Here is a 19739-nt window from a genome sequence, read left to right on the forward strand (position 1 = left end):
TCTCTTCAGTAAAAATCAGGTTAACAATTCCTGCCCCTGGGCCCGGAGAGATAGCACAGCGGCGTTTGCCTTGCAAGCAGCCGATCCAGGACCAAAGGTGGTTGGTTCGAATCCCGGTGTCCCATATGGTCCCCCGTGCCTGCCAGGATCTGTTTCTGAGAAAACAGCCAGGAGTAACCCCTGAGCACTGCCGGGTGTGGCCCAAAAACCAAAAACAAACAAACAAACAAAAAAACAATTCCTGCCCCTTTCACCTGGGAAGCCAGGGTATTCCAGAATATCTGAATTTTATTCAGCCTCCACTCTACAGAGTGGGAACAGGGCTCTGGAAGATGGTATTGTCACCTTATGTGGTCACAGGGAAAGTAGTAGGGACAGAGATTAAAGCCCTAGGTTGGGCACTGTTCCCCTAAGTAGACTGGTTGAAGTGGACTCCTCTAGATTTAAAGAAGCAGTACAGATGTGAAGCAGAAACTTCATGCCCCAGTCCCAAGGGATTGGGGAGACACAGGTCTGGAAGCAAACTCAAAATCCACATATGGTTAAGGAGATAAAACAGGTTCAGTAACTTCAACAACAAGCCTTCTACTCCTAGCAAGCAGGTAGATCGCTCAGCCATGGAAAACTTAAACTGCAAACAGCTTCTCCCTGAGACCGCAAGGCTTTATTCAGAATACAAAGACCACATAAAAGACAAGAACAGGTGGTCTAAGGTACCAACCAATCCAAAAGGTGCTTCAATCCAAAGGTGCTTTCATCCAATGAGTAATAAGCATCAGCAAAGAAGAAATATGATGAGTAGAATGGAAACTGATTAATCCAACACAAATGTACCTGGGTCTCTGGCACAGATTGGTGAACCTCTAAGAAAAGTCTGTAAAATGGTGCCTGATATTGCTTGCTGTACATCTGATCTTTTTAGCTGTTCTGTTGTCTCAATTTCTCTGGTTATCTTTCAACCTGTCTTTGCAACCCTCTGATTCATCTTCATCCTCATACCCACAGGGAAGGCAGGTCAGGATTAGACTGGGATATGCTGAGCAGGACAGGGTAAAAATCCCATTAAATATACAGGAATGGGGCTGGAGTGGTATCACAGTGGTAGGGCATTTGCCTTGCACATTGCTGACCCAGATTGGATGCCAGTTTGATCCCTGACATCCCATATGGTCCTCTAAGCCAGGAGCAATTTCTGAGTGCAGAGCCAGGACTAACCCCCGAGTGCCACCAAGTGTGGCCCCCCCCCAAAAAAAATACAGGAGCATTTTCCCCTTCCCAGCAAGGTAGGTCTCTGCACTGGTGGGAAAAGAAGCAAGGATATTGAAGGCAAAATTAGATACTGTGTGATGGATGCCACTGTATTGATGAATACAGTGTTCCTTCAGGTCTGGGAAGGGGCCATGGTATGAGTCCCCTAAGGTTTTCTTAGCTGGCTTTCGTCCAGGTTTGGCTAGGGTACTATAAGAGCGATTATCTAGTGGCTCAAGCTACTCTTTTTCTCCAGGACCGAGAGAACTAACATTTGCAGGTACTTATTTTGCTTATGTGGCCCTGTAAGATGTCTCTGCAATTTGTCTTTGTGTTGTATGTTTTATTTTTTTCAACAAAGGCCACATGTAATGAATTGCCATTTAAGCCAGGAGGCAAGTACTTGTGTTCATGTGTACCCATTCCCCTAAGATTCAGGGACATGAGCATTTCTTGACTGTGACAGTAAATTTTGCTATACATTTTTCTGTGACTGCATTTCTGGGTACATGATAGTATGTAATTTTTGTGCCAATTCACTCTTATGTGAACTGTTGTATGTATATGTACTCTGCAGTCCTGTCATTGTGAGACATAGTATAAATGACACTATATATGTGACTTGGTGAAACCATGTTTTTTGTGGAGTATGTAAGTGGATATATGGTGATAAGTGGTTGGGTGATTCTTGATCTGCTGTGCAAGACCATGTTCATTGATGTTTGATACTAAGGGGCTTTGTGATATCTGGAGCTGTGACTATGGGTTTCTGTAACTGTATGACCAGATTTTCAGGATTGTGATGTTATGTGATTGTATGTATGACCCAAAAGTTGTGTGAAACACTGTAAATACCATGTGTCTTTGTGAATAGTCATGTATGAAATTATTCTAACAGGGTACCAAAACCTCTTTAGCTATGACATCTTATGCACTGGGATCTCCTGCCTGCTATTTTCTTCATCCCACATCTCTTTCTCTCTCCCACTCTCTTCTTTTTACCCTTCTGTTCCTCTCCCTCCCTTTCTCTTCCTCCCCATCTCTCCTCTTCTACTTTCCCCTTCTTTCTCTCACTGTCTCTCATATTCACATATTTTCTCTTGTTTGCCTTCATTCTACATTAACTAGTAGCCTTTCTACTAACTGCTCCTTGGCCTGCCATCCAGGTTTTGCCTTCTTTATGCTGCTCTCCCATCATATCTCTATCCTCTGAGACCTTCCACAGCTTCCTGCCTCACTAGGCCCAATTGTACCTACTTTCTTTTCATTGGATATGTGTGAAATCATGGGTTGTGTGTTCCACAATCCCCAGAGAGGGAAAGGGATTTCCATGACCCCAATCCGGGTAGGACGAGAGATGTGGGTCCGGCAGCAATTCTGACACAGGAAACAATCCACATATGGTTGGGAAGGAATAGCAGGCCAGGAACTTACACTACAAGCTGTTCACCCACAAGCCAGCCACTCCACCATGTGGAATAACGAGCCAAGATGGCAGCTTCTCCAGGCCTCCAATTCAGCTTTTATTGGGAAAACAAAGTCCACCCCCATGGGATGGGACATGGCCAGATAAGGATGCAATGGGAAAACATCTTTTTAACATGTAAACAAAAGGAACCAATCGAGAGACATCTAATTAGAAGGATCAATCCAAAGGCCTCTTATTACAAAGAAAAAGCAGCTAGCACCAGCAGACATGCCATCCTGAAATTCCCTAACTGCTTCCCCATCTGAACCTTCACTACCTAGTGCAGTGCTTCTCAATTATTTTCTGTCATGCTCACCTAGGAAGAAGAAAACATTTTTCATGCCCCCCCATGCAACTGTAAATAGTATCTTTATTAAAAAAAACTTTAACCTGCAAAACAAAAATATATAAAATAATTTGAGCTGATTTTTTAATCAGAGGTGATGTCTGGATTAATGGCTACAGTGAGCACGTTTTGTAGTGCGTAGCTTTTCAAAGCGGGGTTTGAAGCAGGACACAGCAACTCTCAGCTCCACAGACATACAAAGACATAAACACAGGGCTTAGCTTGTTATGACAGTGATTGCCGAGGTCAAATGCACCCCACTTTATGGAGCCTGATGCCCCCGCACCCCACTATTTGAGAAGCACTGACCTAGTGTTACCTTCATCTCTCATCTGAGAGATGAGAGGAGCATATTTAGAAAACCCACAAGAAGAAAAGACTCATTGTTAATAGGTCTTCCTTTCTCTGAATTTACTGATTGCTTTAAAATTAAATACCACGATTTACAGTTATTAATAATTGAGTTTTAGACATATTCTAAACATTCTAAGCATATTTAGACATATCCAGCACCAGTCCCACCACCAGTGTCCACCAATGTTCCCAGGTTCCTTTCCATACTTGCCCCCAGTTTCATTGTTAAAGATTACTTTTTTAATTTTTATTTGTATTTGTTAATTGTGTAAATCAGTGCTTGGAGTTTTTCCCCATCAGTTCTGAGAGACCAGTTAATGCTGAGCATTGAACTGGACCTCCTGCAATCAAAGCATGCGTTCAGCTCATCTTTCCAGCCCATTACTTTTTTTAAAGCTGCTTCTGTGACTTGCACTCTGAGAACTGCATGTTTGTTGGTATGAGTTTAGAAGTACAGTATTATAGGCTAGATTAATGTGAGACTGAGATTTTAAGAAGCAAAACTTTGCTTGCAGCTTCATCAGATTTTATATACATTCACTGTGTAAAATTATAGACAAGAAAGTCCAGATATATTCAAGAACATTAAGAAACATGATTTAGGCTTAGTGTAGCTACTAGAGCTATAGAAACAAGAGCTACAAACACATCTACAAAATGTATGATACCTGCTCCCACTCCAGACTACTTACATCCTCTAATATTAATACCTGCTGACATGCACAGTATCAATGTTCTAATCACAAAGAATTCTTATTTATTGATGAGGTCAGCCACATCCCTGGGTCTGAAGCCCCATCTAGAGTAGGCTAGATTTCCTAGAAGGCTGGTGCGCCTAGTAAAAGGACTCAGAGAAACCTGTGGTACATATACACAATGGAATATTATGCAGCTGTCAGGAGAGATGAAGTCATGAAATTTTCCTATACATGGATATACATGGAATCTATCATGCTCAGTGAAATAAGTCAGAGGGAGAGAGAGAGAGACGCAGAATAGTCTCACTCATTTATGGGGTTTAAGAAAAATGAAAGTCATTTTTGCAACAATCCTCAGAGACAATTAGAGGAGAGCTGGAACACCAGCTCACTCCATGAAGCTCACCACAGAGTGGTGAGCACAGTTATAGAAATAACTACACTGAGAACTACCATAATCAAGTGAATGAATGAGGGAACTGGAAAGCCTGTCTGGAGTACAGGTGGAGGTGGAGTGGGATGGAGGGAGATTTGGGACTTTGGTGGAGGGAATGTTGCACTGGTGAAGAGGGGTGATCTTTATATGACTGAAACCTTATCACAATCATTTATGTAATCAAGATATTCAAATAAAGAGAAAAAAATTAAAAAAAAGAAACCTGACACTTGAGATACCTGCTAAGACTTGAAGCTCTCCAGTTTCTTTGGGGGTAAAATCAGTTGCTTCACTTCTCTTCTTTTCTGTAGGGTTGCATCAGAGAAACCGGATCCTGGTTAAAAGTTTGTCGTTGGACCCTGGTCAGACCATTGAGCCTCATCCAGAAGGTCCTCAGAGGCTTCGCTCTGACCCAGGACCTCCCACTGAGACCCCTAGCCAACGTCCCTCACCACTGAAGCGGGTACCAGGCCCGAAGCCACAGGGTAAGTGGTTTCAGAGAAAATTAGAGAAATGGTCAGAAAGGGGCCCACATACCGGTGAGTCTCACACCAGGCCTTCTTTTCACCTGGTTGGACAAAGCGGAATTGTGCAGGGGCGCATGGCATGGCCATGACAGCTACCTCCACAACCTGCTCATTGAATTCCTGCCACCTCTCCCATGTTTTCAGTGCCCCCGAAGCCCAGCTACCTGCAGATGCCCCGGATGCCCCCCCAACCTGAGCCTATCCCCCCTCCACCATCACGCCCACTGCCTGCAGATCCTCGAGTGGCCAAGGGTCTGGCCTCCAGAGCAGAGGCTAGCCCCAGTTCAGCAGCGGTATCCACACTGATTGAGAAATTTGAAAGGTAAGTCTAGTCCTGGAGAACCCTGTTAGGTTGTGCATGGGTTGTAAACAGAAAGAATGATTGTAAGACAGTGTTCAATCATGCTGATACTTTGTTTTCATGTGTATCCACCACCTACCTCAGAGAACCTGTGATTATTGCCTTGGATCGGCCAGCCCCTGGGCCCAGCACAGCTACTACAGAGCCAGCCACATTGCCACAGCCACCCCTGCAACCACCAGTGCCCCAGACCCTTGAGAATGAGACCTCTCGCTGCCTATTCCTGTTGGCTCCTGGGCCCCAGGATGGTGAGAAGGTGCCTAACCGGGACAGTGGCATTGACAGCATCAGCTCACCATCCAACAGTGAGGAAACCTGCTTTGTCAGTGATGATGTACCCCACAGCCATAGTCTCTGCCCTGTGCCCTCTGCCCTGGCCAGTGTCCCTGTTGCTTTGGTCGATCCCTACCGGCCCAGCTCCCAGGAGGTTGATAGTGACCTGGAGGAAGAGGACGAGGAGGAGGAGGAAGAGGAAGACAGAGAAATCTCAGTGCCCCCGATGGAGAGACAGGAGTCTGTGGAGGTACTGACCCGTGTTTACCAAGAGGCATGTTTGTATAGAGAAATCAGGAGCCTTTTTATGCTTGGCTCTTTCTCTAGAAAAGTATTTCTTGAAATTATTTTGGTTTTTGCTTTGTGAATAACAATTTCATTTTTATGTTTAGCCTTTCTGATTTCCTGTTACTAAATACCAGTAGGAGTCATCCACCTCACCTCTCATTCTCTGTATTATCACTGTGATTACCAGAGTAGTAGTGCATAGTGTAAGAGCTTACCAGGAAAGTCATTCTTATTTTATCAGAGAACCTCATACTGCATCTCAGTTTTCATCTTGGAAGTGGGCTCCAGAATTGGGAATCTTTAAAATCTTATTTCATATTTTAAAATCTTATTCCAGTAATGGGAAAATCCCCTTACTCCATAGTTCTGTGACATTGGACACCTTTCTTTCCTCTATGTCTCAAGCATCTCAGTTTCCCACAGTCTCAATTGCTGTATTTGTAAGATGAATAGGGTCTTAAATCCAGAGAGATTTTCTGATGGAAGGCCTCCTCCTCTGGAGGAGCATAAAACCTAGAGCTATCTAGGGATTTGACACTGTGGAGATGAATACTTTGACAGAAGAAACCTCTTTTTGTGCTTTGGCAGCAAAGCACTGCTTCCAATGGTATCCTTCCACTTAACTTATGTCAGAGGTTTTCCACCAGAACCCAACTCAAATATTGGGTCTTAGGCCAGGGATGCAACTAATGTATGTCTAGTGAATAGGAAACTGGGCCAACATTTTTATACTTTCATATTTTCTTTATACCCAGGTACTCAGCATGTTTTTGCTGACAATGATTAGAGTGGATAAATAAATAACTAGTACTTATAGGCAGTTTAACCTGTAGTCTTTTTTGCTTTATTTATATCAAATTATTTATCTCAATTACATATGGCTTATGTCCTATATTTGAAAATCAGGAAAACTTAAATACAGATCAGTTACACAATACATGTAAACTAATGAATGGCAAAACTCAGATATGTGCTCAGGGAATCTGACCTCTCTACTCATACACCTAACTTCTACACTATGCTAAATATTTGGGTGAATGAGAGTATGTCATCACAGTTAAAAGGTGAGTTTTTTTTTCATGCACTGGGGAGCTAATAATAAGCGGGTTTATTAGTGTAGAAATGGGAGTTTGGTTGTCTCATGGTGGTAATGAGCTTAGAGTAGTATTTTAGCTATTTGATAAATATGGGGGTTGGGTATAATATGATGGGTTAATATTTGCCTCTTGTTTCTAGTTGACCGTGCAACAGAAGGTGTTCCACATTGCCAATGAACTTCTACAAACTGAGAAGGCCTATGTTTCTAGGCTCCACCTTCTAGATCAGGTGAATGACCTGTCAGAGGTCTTGGGGTCCTGGGACCTGGTATTACACATTTGGACTAAAATGTAGAGGTAGGAAAAAAATAAAATAGAGAGGTAGAAAAGCACTTCTCTGGCATTATGCTATCCCCACAGCTAACTCTAAGACCTTAGGTTTAATCTTCATATCTATCTTCATTCCCAGCCTAGCGCATAGTAGGCACACTAAGAAATATCTAAAGCCAATCAGATTGGAACTTTTGACCTCCATTCAGCTTAGTTTGCTTATAGAGAATGAGACAGACACATAAGGAGACAAACACACAAGGACTGTCCAAGTTTTAGGGTTGCCTGAGAAGCCTCCAGTGAGTTCATAGCATGGCATTTTTTCAATATAATATTACTGTCACCCTCGATCCCAACACACGAGTTGGGACAAAAAGTTGACAAAAATATTAAGAACAGTACACATATCAGAATTTAGTAGGTAAATGAATGCTGGGGTATTTCACATAGCCAACCAACAAGCAGATACCCTTAAATAGTACAGTCTTGAAATTTTCAGGTTCTACTTTTGCCTATGGTGCCCTCTACATCTAAAAGACTAAATAAACTATTTTATTCTTGGGCTGAGAGATAGCACAGTGGTAGGGCATTTTTGCCTTGCACGCAGGTGATCCAGAACAGATGGTGGTTTGAATCCCGGCATCCCATATGGTTCCCTGTGCCAGCCAAGAGCGATTTCTGAGCACAGAGACAGGAGTAACCCCTGAGTACTGCCGGGTGTGACCCAAACACCAAAAATTGTTATTCTACTCTTTCCTGGGCATAATTCGCTTGTTCTGTAATCTGTTTATTCTTTTCTAGATGCAATTTTGTTTGCATGATCCTATTCTAAAAGACCTAAAGTATTCTGCCCAGGAAACTATCCCAACCTTGGAGTTAGTGTCAGAGGGATAATTTTCCACACAGAAGTGTTTGTTAAATCTAATTTTGACCTTGGATTGATTTTAACATCTCATAGTTTTTTCTTTTGTACATACTTTTAATTTTATGTTTGTAATTACTTTATTTAAGCACCATACAAAATTGTTCATGATTAAATTTCAGTCCTTGAATATATATACCCTCCTTTACCAGTGTACATTTCTCACCACCAATGTCCCCAGTTTCCTTCCCACCACCCACCCTGCCTGCCTCTGGGCAGGTATTTTACCTCTCTCTCTCTCTGTCTCTCTCTCTCTGTTTCTCTCTCTCCCTTCTATTTTGACACTGTGGTTTGCACTCTTGTTAATGAAGGGATACCATGCATATGTCACTTTATCCCTTTTCAGCATCCAGTTTTTGTCCAGAGTGTTTAGTTCCAACTATCATTGTCATAATGCAACCTTCTCTACCCTAATTGCATTCACCACTGTTTATGGCAAGCTTTCTACCATAGACTGGTCCTCCTGACACTCATCACTATTATCTCTGAATAATATTACCATACTGTCTTTTATTTTTCTTATGTACCATAAATGAGTATGATTAATACTCTCCATATTCATCCATGTACAAGTAAATTTTATGACTTTATTTTTCCTAATAGCTGCATAGTCTTCTTCCATTGTATCAGTTTCTTTAGCCACTCATTTGTTCATGGGTACTTGGTTTCTTTCCAGATTCTGGCTATTGTGTAATGTGCTGTGATGAACATAAGAATGCAGAGGTCTTTTCTGTATTTTTTGTGTGTCCCTAGGGATGGTATTGCTGGATCACATGGAAGCTCAATTTTTAGGCTTTTTAAAGGAATATCTATATTATTTTCCAAAGACTGGACCTGTCTGCATTCCAGCAATGAATGAGTCTCTTTCTCCCCACATCCATGCCTGCACTGCTTGTTCTTTTTCTTTGTAATGTGTGCCAGTGTATCTACCTGATGAATAGTAATATGGAACATTTTTTTTTCATTTGCCTTTGGCCATCTGTATTTCTTCTTAGAAGAAATGTCTGTTCATTTCATCTTCCTTTTTGCAGGGGTTATATAACTCCTCATAGTGTTAATGCTACTCCGGCCCTAACTGATAATATGTAGTGCATCCCCACATATAAGCTTTAAAAAACCCATATTCTCTACCTGTACCCTCAGTCTCAGCCTACAGCTTCACAGACCTGTCCAGAAATACTTCCCTAACCTGCAAGCTGCCTTTTCTCCAGCCAAGGCAAAGCTAACTTAGCACTCTTGCCCTTTCCCATAGGTATTCTGTGCCCGGCTACTTGAAGAAGCTCGAAACCGAAGTTCTTTTCCAGCTGATGTTGTCCATGGCATATTCTCTAACATCTGCTCCATATACTGCTTCCACCAGCAATTCCTGCTGCCTGAGCTAGAGAAGCGCATGGAAGAATGGTATGAGGCTACCAGTCTTCTTTTCCACTTGCCTGCCAAGTTAAGGGCTATGTGTGAACAGGTCATTTCTGTCTATCATCTCCTGTACTGCCTTTAACAAAAGGATCAGCTCAAGTTTGAGACTTTTCTCTACAAGTTTATCCTCTCTTTTCGTTTCTGGGCTACATCCACTTCTCACTTTGTTCAGGGGTATGGGTGTACTTATGGTAGTGTTTGGGGACCAGGTAGGCCCAGAAATTACTTAGACCTTGTGAATGCAAAGCATGTGCGCATCTTATTGAACCATCTCCCTCATCCCTGTCTACTATTTACAATTTACACCACCTGCCATAATGACCTTTCCAGACAACAATCAAATCATATCACTTACTGCTTAAAATAATATCCACATTGCACATAGCCACAGGAAAAAGTACATCTCCTTGTGTGACCACAAAGGGATGGCTTGAACCTGATCCCTACTTCTCAACTGGCTATGGGGCTAAATACAAAACTTATTCTTGTGTTTTTCCCCCTGGACTGGGCCAAATAAGGCTGAGGACTAGGCTTGATACTGAGTGTCCCCTAGTAGACTTTAGCCAGTAAAAGTTGAGATCAGACCAGTTTTATGTAAAAAGTGTCACCACACTTGTTCATTGTGCCTGGCAGTAATCCAGTGTGATTAATTTATGTCTATAGAATTAACTAGCACAGTGTCAGTGATCAGCATATGAAGTGGCCTCTGTAGTAAAGGCAGGGCAGGTATCCTAGGATTTGTCATTTCTGGTGTTCAAGAAAGGCAAACTTGGAATAAATGCTAGCCCAGGTTTCAGATCATGCTGAGCCTTTGACTAACTGACATATAATTTAAAGAGTAAATAGTACTTTTTTGTGGGGGGACATCCTAGGTATTGGTAAGGCATTACTCTTGGCTCTGTGCTCAGAAATCACTCCTGGCATACTTGCTTGGGGGAACCATCTAGGATGTTTGGAATCTAACTTGGGTTGGCCATATACAAGGCAAATGCCCTACCCATTGTGCCATTGTTCTGGCCCCAGTAAATAGTATTTTTGAAGGAGTAGACTAGCTAAGAAATACATTCCCAGAACTGAAATGAAATGAGAAGCCAGTGAAGTAGAGATTCTGTGAGACAAGGATTGGTAGGATCATATCAACCCTTGCTCTACACTAGGGACCGCTATCCACGCATTGGAGACATTTTGCAGAAGCTGGCACCCTTTCTGAAGATGTATGGCGAGTACGTGAAGAACTTTGACCGGGCTGTGGAGCTGGTGAATACCTGGACAGAGCGTTGTACCCAGTTTAAAGTGATTATCCATGAGGTGCAAGTAAGTAGTGAAGTTGAATGTGTTAGACTAAGGAGTGAGGACCCTAGAAACTCAGAGGGGGGGGTTCTGTCTCATATCTGAGACCCTCTGTTTTGTTTTGTCTGGTCATAGAAAGAAGAAGCCTGTGGCAATCTGACATTGCAGCATCATATGCTGGAACCTGTGCAGCGCATCCCCCGTTATGAATTGCTTCTCAAGGATTATCTATTAAAGCTGCCCCATGGCTCCCCAGACAGCAAGGATGCTCAAAGTGAGTGCACACATCTAGGCCCTGCCGAGACCTACAGAGTCAACTTACAGACTTAGAGTCAACTTTCCATTGCTGCACAATTGAGACCCTTAATTAAGAATTATCTCCAGGGGCCGGAGTGATAGCACAGCATTAGGGTGTTTGCCTTGCACACAGCTGATCCAGGATGGACCTGGGTTTGATCCCTGGTGTCCCATATGGTCCCCTGAGCCAGTAGTGATTTCTGAGTGCACATCCAGGAATAACCCCTGACCATGACTGGGTGAGACTCAAAAACACACAAATAAAACAAAATAAAAAAGAATTAACCTCCAGACTGAGCACATAGATGCTTTGGAGTGAGAACCAGGATGAACTGCCATGTTGATATTTCTACCTGAGCACTCAGACTCAGAAGGAATATTCAGAAGGAATCTCCCAGTCATTACTTATGAATGGGGACTCCAGGGTTTGAGAGAACCATTTATTCTCCACACTGTGCCCTTGTGGGAGCTATCTCCTGGACTTTTTTTTGTAAAATAGTTTTTAGGAAATAAGGGAGAAATGGGTATGAGGGTGAGAGTGTGCCTGTCCCCTAAACTTGAGATTCTTTTATATATGAAAAGAAACTAAACCTGAAGCCTTACAGACCAGGCTTGAAAGCTCACACTGACATATAGTCTAAGGCTAAGCCTTAGGCTCAATCCTTTCTACTGATCGTCATAGCTCATATCACAGAAAGACAAGACTTGTCTCATAGAGACCCTGATTTTCTCTTTTCCATGTTTAGAGATTTACTCATGTCCACTAGCCACTATCTAAAAAGATCCTCCCAGAATAACATACAAGTCTAAGTGAATCCCACAGAATCACCTCTTCAGAACCAAGCACACAGAGCCTAATAGTACAGTGTGTAGTGTTTTTGCCTTTATTCTTGCCTTAACCTGTGGTTGACCAGTGTTTGATTACCAGGACCCCATATGGGTTTGGCTTCAGAGTATCTGCCTCTTAAATTTGGATCTCTCTAGACTGAGTCTTCATATATTGAACCACCAGAAATGTTTTATTCTGATTCTTCTAGTATGAGTCAGAGAGTATTCACCTGAGTCTCCCCAACTTTCATCAGATTTCCATTTCATCTCTTCATTTATATCATGCATATGTCCTAGTTACAAGAGATAGAGAGGTGAAAAAATAAAGAAAAAAAAGACAAAAAAAAAAGAGAGGTGAATAAGACAGATATTATCTTTGATCTGTTTCATGATTCAGAGAATTAAGAGTGAATAACAATGAGTTGGAATCTACTTCAGAAGGGGTGGTCTATCTAAGAAAGGAAGATAAATAATTAAGTAAAATCTGAATAACAAAGAGGATTATACTTCCTTTTGGGGAGCATCATCTCAGCAGAGGTAACAGTAAATATGGAGTTGCTAATGTGAATGGGATGGTGAAGGGAGTAGCACATAGCACATTTATTTTTTGGCTTTTGGGATCAGAGCTGGCAGTCCTTAGGGTTTATTCTTGGATCTGCAGTCAAGGATCACTCCTGGTCAGACTCAAGGGATCCTATGTGGTTCTGGGGATCAAACTTATTCAGCCTTATTCAAGCACCCTTCCCACTATAATCTCTCTGGCCCCACTTTGAACATGTTTAAACCAACAAGAGATCTGTTGTGACATAAGCATAACCTAAGCATAGTAAAATGATAGAAGTAGGGTTGAGAGTGTTTTCAGGACCCAGAGAGATAGCACAGCAGCATTTGCCTTGCAAGCAGCCGATCTAGGACTAAAGGTGGTTGGTTCGAATCCTGGTGTCCCATATGGTCCCCCATGCCTGCCAGGAGCTATTTCTGAGCAGACAGCCAGGAGTAAACCCTGAGCAACGCCGGGTGTGGCCCAAAAACCAAAAAAAAAGAGAGCGTTTTCAAAGATACTACACTTGGTAGCTCTTTGGGAACCTTGTGATCCTGGAGAATTCCTTCCGATTGCAAAGGATATCCTTAGCCCATTGAGTTGTGTCCCTGGCTATAGGAGAACACTTTCAATAAGGGAAATTATTTCACTTACCTTATTTTCCGGCGTATAAGATGACTTTTGAAAGAAAAAAAGTCAACCAAAAATCAGGGGTCGTTTTATATGCCAAGTATATCCCGAAAAATGCCGCTAAACGAAAATTGTCTGAATGTTGCCACAAAATGAATTTTCCAACTCGATCCTGCACCAATCACTGCAAGGCTGCTTGGACCGCCTCTCTAACTCAGCCAATCCAAGCAGGCTTTTTATGCGTGCAAATTAGACAATGTTCTGGACCCGAATCTATACTGTAAAAAGCCTGCTCAGATTGGCCAGAGTCAGAGAGGAAGTCTATTACAGTATAACCTTTGAACCTTTGCTTGTTGTGATTGGTTCACTGTGGTACATGAGCACAGGAACACATGCAGCACATGCAGGACAGGAATGTTCTGTCTGATACAGCGAATATAGGCCTAAACCTATGTTTTAACTGCAAAATTAGGAGGTCGTCTTATACACCAGCAAATATGGTATTTATTTTTTCTTTTTTTTGGGGGGGTCACACCTGGCAGTGCTCAAGGGTTACTCTTGGCTCTGTGCTTAGAAAGCACTCCTTGAGTTGCAGAGGGAACCAAATGGGATGTCGGAAATAGAACCTGGGTCAGCCACTTGTAAGAAAAATGGTCTACATGCTATGCTGTCTCTCCAGCCCTTAATATTTTTAATTGAATGAAATTCTGTGGTCTAAAATACTACTAATAATGGTTTCTCAAGCATACAAATCCAATACCACATCCATCATCAATGTACCCAACATCCCTTCTCAATGATCCCCCAACACCCATCTTTTCCCCACCCTCCACCCAACTCAGTTGTATAAGTAAGTACTCCCTCCTATTGTGTTGCTTCTTTGTTATCTTGCTATATCTTTAAGTCTCAAATATTAGAGAGATTACTCTTTTTTTAAATTTTTATTGTGGCCAAAGTGAATTACAAATCTTACACAGTGATATTTAAGGTACACAGTGCCAAGCCTCCCAGCACCCCTCAAGCTAGGGAGTGAGCCTCCGGAATGGGATGAACCCTAGCCCCATACCTGGGAAGAGCTGGCCTCCAGGATCAAGGCACCTGAAGCCAGCTATCTGCCCGGCCCCTCCCTCTGCTCCTCCCCCTAGAGTAGGGAGGGGGGAATCCTGGGGACCCCTAATAGAGAGATTACTCTTTATCTTTCCTTTCTATGGGAATATATTTTATTTAGAGTGTTGTTGGTAGCCATGGAAAGATCTGGGAGGCTTTTTGGGGTTTGTTTTTCTGCATTTTCTTGCTTGCTTAATTGCTTTTAAGAGTTGTGAAAAAATTCTTAAAATTTACCACTCCTTGTTGGACTAATGTGCATGAGAAACTGATATTAATAGTATTATAAGCTACAGAATCTCAATAAACAGAAAAATTTTAAATAAAAATGAAAAAACTTAAGATTACCACACCTGCAAGAAAAGGTAGGTAAATTGGTAGACAGGAGAGTAAAGAGCTGCCATGGAAAGGCTTGTCTGATTTGTTTTGTTTTGGGGTCACATCTTGCTGTACTAGGAATTACTTCTGGATCATCTGAGTGACATTCAGGGATCACTCTTGGCAGTTTGGGAGACCATATGAAGTGCTATGGATTGAGCCTGGGTTAACTGTGTACAAGGCAAGAACCCTACCCACTATAATTATCACTCTGGTCCTGACATGGAAAGGTTTTTATTGGGATTACTTGGGGAGAAGAGAGGAAGGCCAAAGACAAGTTAGATAGATGCCTTTCACAGTAATATATATAGTTTGACTTTGATATGTAAGCTGCCACTTAGAATGTTAGATAAGTCTAGAATTCCAGGGAGAATGGACAAAGGGGATAACTTGAAAAAGGCTGGTGCACGTGCTTTGTTTTTTTTTTCCTTTGGAGTCAGTTTACTTTATTCCAAAGCCCTTTCATATGCTTTTCCTCACATGGCTTCTATGCTAGGCCTTTTCCAAGCAGCTTCTTCTCTACTGCTCTCCCCTGGCTCTCTGCCTTTATCTCCCTTTCAGCAGCCCTCATCAGTGCTTCCTTGCCTCTCTCCTTTGCTCTAGGCAACACCTTTAATATTCTTTATTCCAAACCACAGACCCTTCCCAGGTGTGGGTGGCTCTGACCATCCAGGTGGGATAAAAAGAAAGTTGGGAGAGAGGGTACCCACATTCTCCACCTTTTTTGTATTCAAAAACAAAACAAAAAATGAGAAGTTACAAATCTCCACCCAAGGCAAGAACTCCATATCAGAACTTAAAGTCTCAAAGTTTAAATTGTATACAATTATTCTCAAATCAGTCCTTTCCATTCCTTATACATATCACAAATTTGTCCTAGACCTCACTGAGTATAAACATTGGGAATTCTCTGCAGATACACTTATAGTTTAAAATTCTTAGCACTATTACACCAAGCACTATTAATAAGTCTAGAACTTCCAAGTTTCTTTCTATAAAATTCTCTAAACAAAATCACAGAACATTTTGGCAGATAAAAAAGTTTGAAAATAGACTGTTATATAAATTACAAAATAAAACATCATAGCAATTGGGAAACGTTTACGAGGATAGCTGAGAACCTTCAAAACTCTAACATGTGCGGGGCCGGAGAGATAGCATGGAGGTAGGATGTTTGCCTTGCATGCAGAAGGACGGTGCTTTGAATCCCAGCATCCCATATAGCAGGGGTCTCAAACTCGCGGCCCGCGGGCTGTTTGCGGCCCTCTGTACAACATTTTGTGGCCCGTGCCAGCCTTCAAATATCGCAGTATTTGCGATTATTCGCTTACCGAATAATCACAATAAAAATTGCATTAGTAAGAAAAAATCGCATTAAATATTTGCATACCCCGAGCAGTTTTGTTCGGGGTATGCAAATGTTTAATGCAATTTTTTATTGCTAATATTCAATAAGCAAATAATCGCGAATACTTTGCACCTAGCACAGACATCATTTCCACTGCTCCTGCCTGCTGTCCCTTGCATTATTGGAGGCTTAAGGGAGAGAAGTTTATTACAGAATTAGATTTTGTCATACCTTCATCATGACTTCATCAAAGCCTGCAGTGAAGAGAAAGATTGATGACGAGCACAGACAATTTTAGGAAAAGAAAGTGGGAGACGCAGTATTTCTTTGTTGAACACAGGGGCATCCCCACATGTCTTATTTGCTCAGAGAAAGTTGCAGTGCACAAGGAATACAACTTGAAACGCCATTATTCAACTAAACATGCTGAGGAATGTGCAGAATATCAAGGAAATGAGCGAGCCAAGCAGGTTGCCAGTCTTAAAGCATGTCTAATGAGGCAACAAGATTTCTTCAAAAAAGCAACCAAAGAGAATGTTGCATCAGTCAAAGCTAATTACATGGTTAGTGAGATAATTGCTAAGGCAGGGAAACCATTCACAGAAGGAGAGTTTGTTTAAAAAAAATGCATGTTACAGGCTGCAAGTATTATCTGTCTGGAAAAGAAAGGTCAGTTTAGCAAAATCAGCCTTTCTGACAACACTGTGGCAGAGCACATTTCTGACATGTCAAGTGACATTTATCATCAACTGTGTAAGATAGCCAAATATTTTGATGCATACTCAGTTGCTCTTGACGAGGGCACAGATATAACAGACACTGCACAGCTCACAATTTATGTCCATGGTGTTGACTGCAATTTTGAATAGACAGAGATGCTGCTCACAATAATTCCAAGGCATGCCCAGACCACCGCTAATGAGATAGTTCGGTATCTGTGTGATGTCATTGAGAATGCAGGTTTGACATGGAAGAGGTTTGTTGGAAGAATAACCGATGGAGCGCCAAAGATGACAGGGAGGAAAAATGGACTGGTGGCACTTATTCATAAAAACTTGAAGAGGAGGGTGTAGAGAAGGCCATTGCTCTTCACTGCATTATCCATCAGCAGGCCCTTTGCAGTAAATGCCTGCTGTGTGACAATGTGATGTCTGTTGTTGTGAAATTCATCAACCAAATCAGACCCAGGGGCTTAAAGCACAGGAGGTTCTGTGCTTTTTTAGAGGAAATGGAGTCAGAATATGGAGATGTGCTCTGTTTCACTGAGGTATGTTGGCTCAGCAGGGGAAATGCCCTGAAAAGATTTTTTGAGTTGAGAGAAGTGAAAGCCTTCATGGAGAAGGATGGGAATGCTGTTTCTGAGTTGAGTGATCACAAATGGCTCATGGACTTAGCTTTTCTTGTTGACATCACACATAAGCTGAATGTACTAAACAAGATGTTACAAGGCCCGGGGCAGCTTATCAGTGCTGCCTATGACAACGTGAGAGCATTCTCCACAAAACTTGTGTTATGGAAATCCCAGCATGCAAGGAACTTGTGGATGCAGGCATACCATTCAGTGGTGAGAAATATGTTGATGCTATTTTTAAGCTAGAGAAGGAATTGGATCACAGATTTGCAGACTTCAAAAAGCACAGAGCCACTTTCCAAATTTTTGTGGATCCCTTTTCCTTTGATGTGCAAGATGCCCCTCCTGTGCTTCAAATGGAGCTCATTGACCTGCAGTGCAACTCTGATCTCAAAGCCAAGTTCAGGGAGATTAGTGGAAAAGCAGACATGCATGGGCAGTTTTTGAGAGAATTCCCCCCACCCCCCAGCTTCCCTGAGCTTTCCCGAATGTTCAAGCACATCATGTGCCTTTTTGGGAGCACATATTTGTGTGAAAAGTTATTCTCCCATTGAACTTCAATAAGTCAAAGTACAGGTCTAGACTTAATGATGATCATCTTCAAGCCATACTGAGGGTCTCAACTGCTTCCTCTCTAAAGCCAAATGTGGTTCAGATTTGTGAGAAGAAGCACTGTCAAGTCTCTGGCAGCAAGGAATAGGCAAAAGATGCCATGTTCAGAACTGTTCATGATCTTCACTCGATGTTCTATTCATGTTCAGAAGAAATAATTAAAACTATTAATAATGACGTTTGAGGACATTTTTTGGTGAAATCCCTTATGCGGCCCTGCCTCATCTCGACTTTGCCTCCTGCGGCCCCCAGGTAAATTGAGTTTGAGACCCCTGCATATGGTCTCCCGAGCCTGTCAGGACCGATTTCTGAATATAGAGCCAGGAGTAACCCCTGAGTGCTGCCGGGTGTGATCCCCCCCCCAAAAAAAACCCTCTAACATTCATTTCCCCAGAATTGTGCAAACGAATATATTAAACCACTGAAGTTAGATACAATATTTTCTGTTTGCAGTGGGGCTTAGAACAAAACAGTAAGATCCATACAGATAAAATACATTTTAACCAGCAAGAAAATGACTGATGCAAATAGGGTCAAGAAATTAACTTGAACCAAAGTTAAGATGCAGGAGGTTTTGAAAATCAACTTCTCTGTGGGGCTTCGCTGGGCTTGTGTTCTTCATCTTCTCCATCTTCTATATCTTCATAATTATGATGGCCAGATTCTGGTGAGCTGGGGGTAACTCCCCAGGATATAGGCCACGTGGCTTCAGCTCCGCAGAACCCTGGGACATGGCAGCTTGGCTGGAGCTGACCTCATCTGCCTGCCTGCAGGAGGGCTCCTGCTGCAGCTTATCAAGGAACTGGTCATTTTAGGGTGCACAGCTCTCTGCTGCTGCTGCTGCCGTGCATTTGGGCCTGAATTCAGGTTGGGGGCTGCTGGCCATCTGCCTGCTTCTGATCCCTTTTCAAAGGAGCTTTCTTTCTGGCTTTTTTCCAATCGGTGACTATAAGTTTCTGCGAATTGGGAGGCCATGGTCCTCAGAAAAGGCAACTTCGGTAGAAATAAGGTTGGGGGCTTAAGCCTATGGGGGGTGCTTCAATTTTTCAGCTCTCTCCCCTTCACTGCCCTCTCTCCCATTGTAAAGGGGTCTCTGCCATGTTCAGATTAGGTGCTACATACTCCAACATTCTCATTACAGCTGAAGATTACCCACTTAAGAGTCAAGGCATAATAGGCATTCACCATCACTGAGTTCTTCTTGGGTTCTCAGATCTTGAGTCTGCCCTGAGTCTGCCCGTGTTCAGGCATCAGTTGTTCAGGCACCAGTTGTTTTAAATATATAAAGTCTATAGTCCTAGAGTTGGAATGAGGACTTTCTCTGCATGGCATCTTCACCCCTTAGTCGTCAGGTCTGGAGAAGGGCAGTAGCAGCAAAATAATTTTACAGCAGTCAGTTGGAGTTTCTTTGGAGTCAGCTTGCTTTAATCCAAGGCCCTAACAGCCATCTGCTTTTCCTCACATGGATTTTATGCTAAGCATTTTCCAAGCAGCTTCTCTGCTGCTCTTGACTGGCTCTCTGCCTCTGTCTCCCTTTCAGTAGCCCACATGCTTCCTTGCCTCTCACCTTCCTCCCAGGCAACATCTTTTATATTTTTTATTCCAAACCACAGACCCCTCCCAGGTATGTGTGACTCTGACCGTCCAGGTGGGATA

At 42.4% G+C, this 19739-nt stretch overlaps 1 protein-coding gene across 1 annotated transcript in view; it reads left to right on the plus strand.

Annotated features, from left to right (window-relative positions):
* The window catches only part of FGD1 (FYVE, RhoGEF and PH domain containing 1), a 116946-nt gene that overhangs the window by 74172 nt on the left and 23035 nt on the right, over nucleotides 1-19739 (plus strand). Inside the window, exons 2-8 of the mRNA XM_049767197.1 lie at nucleotides 4862-5035; nucleotides 5222-5399; nucleotides 5523-5961; nucleotides 7236-7325; nucleotides 9541-9689; nucleotides 10862-11018; nucleotides 11130-11268. Coding sequence (XP_049623154.1) covers nucleotides 4862-5035; nucleotides 5222-5399; nucleotides 5523-5961; nucleotides 7236-7325; nucleotides 9541-9689; nucleotides 10862-11018; nucleotides 11130-11268 — 1326 coding nt within the window. The remainder of the gene's footprint in view (nucleotides 1-4861; nucleotides 5036-5221; nucleotides 5400-5522; nucleotides 5962-7235; nucleotides 7326-9540; nucleotides 9690-10861; nucleotides 11019-11129; nucleotides 11269-19739) is intronic.

Source organism: Suncus etruscus, chromosome X (assembly GCF_024139225.1).
Source record: "Suncus etruscus isolate mSunEtr1 chromosome X, mSunEtr1.pri.cur, whole genome shotgun sequence".
In the NCBI taxonomy this organism is placed as follows: domain Eukaryota; kingdom Metazoa; phylum Chordata; class Mammalia; order Eulipotyphla; family Soricidae; genus Suncus; species Suncus etruscus.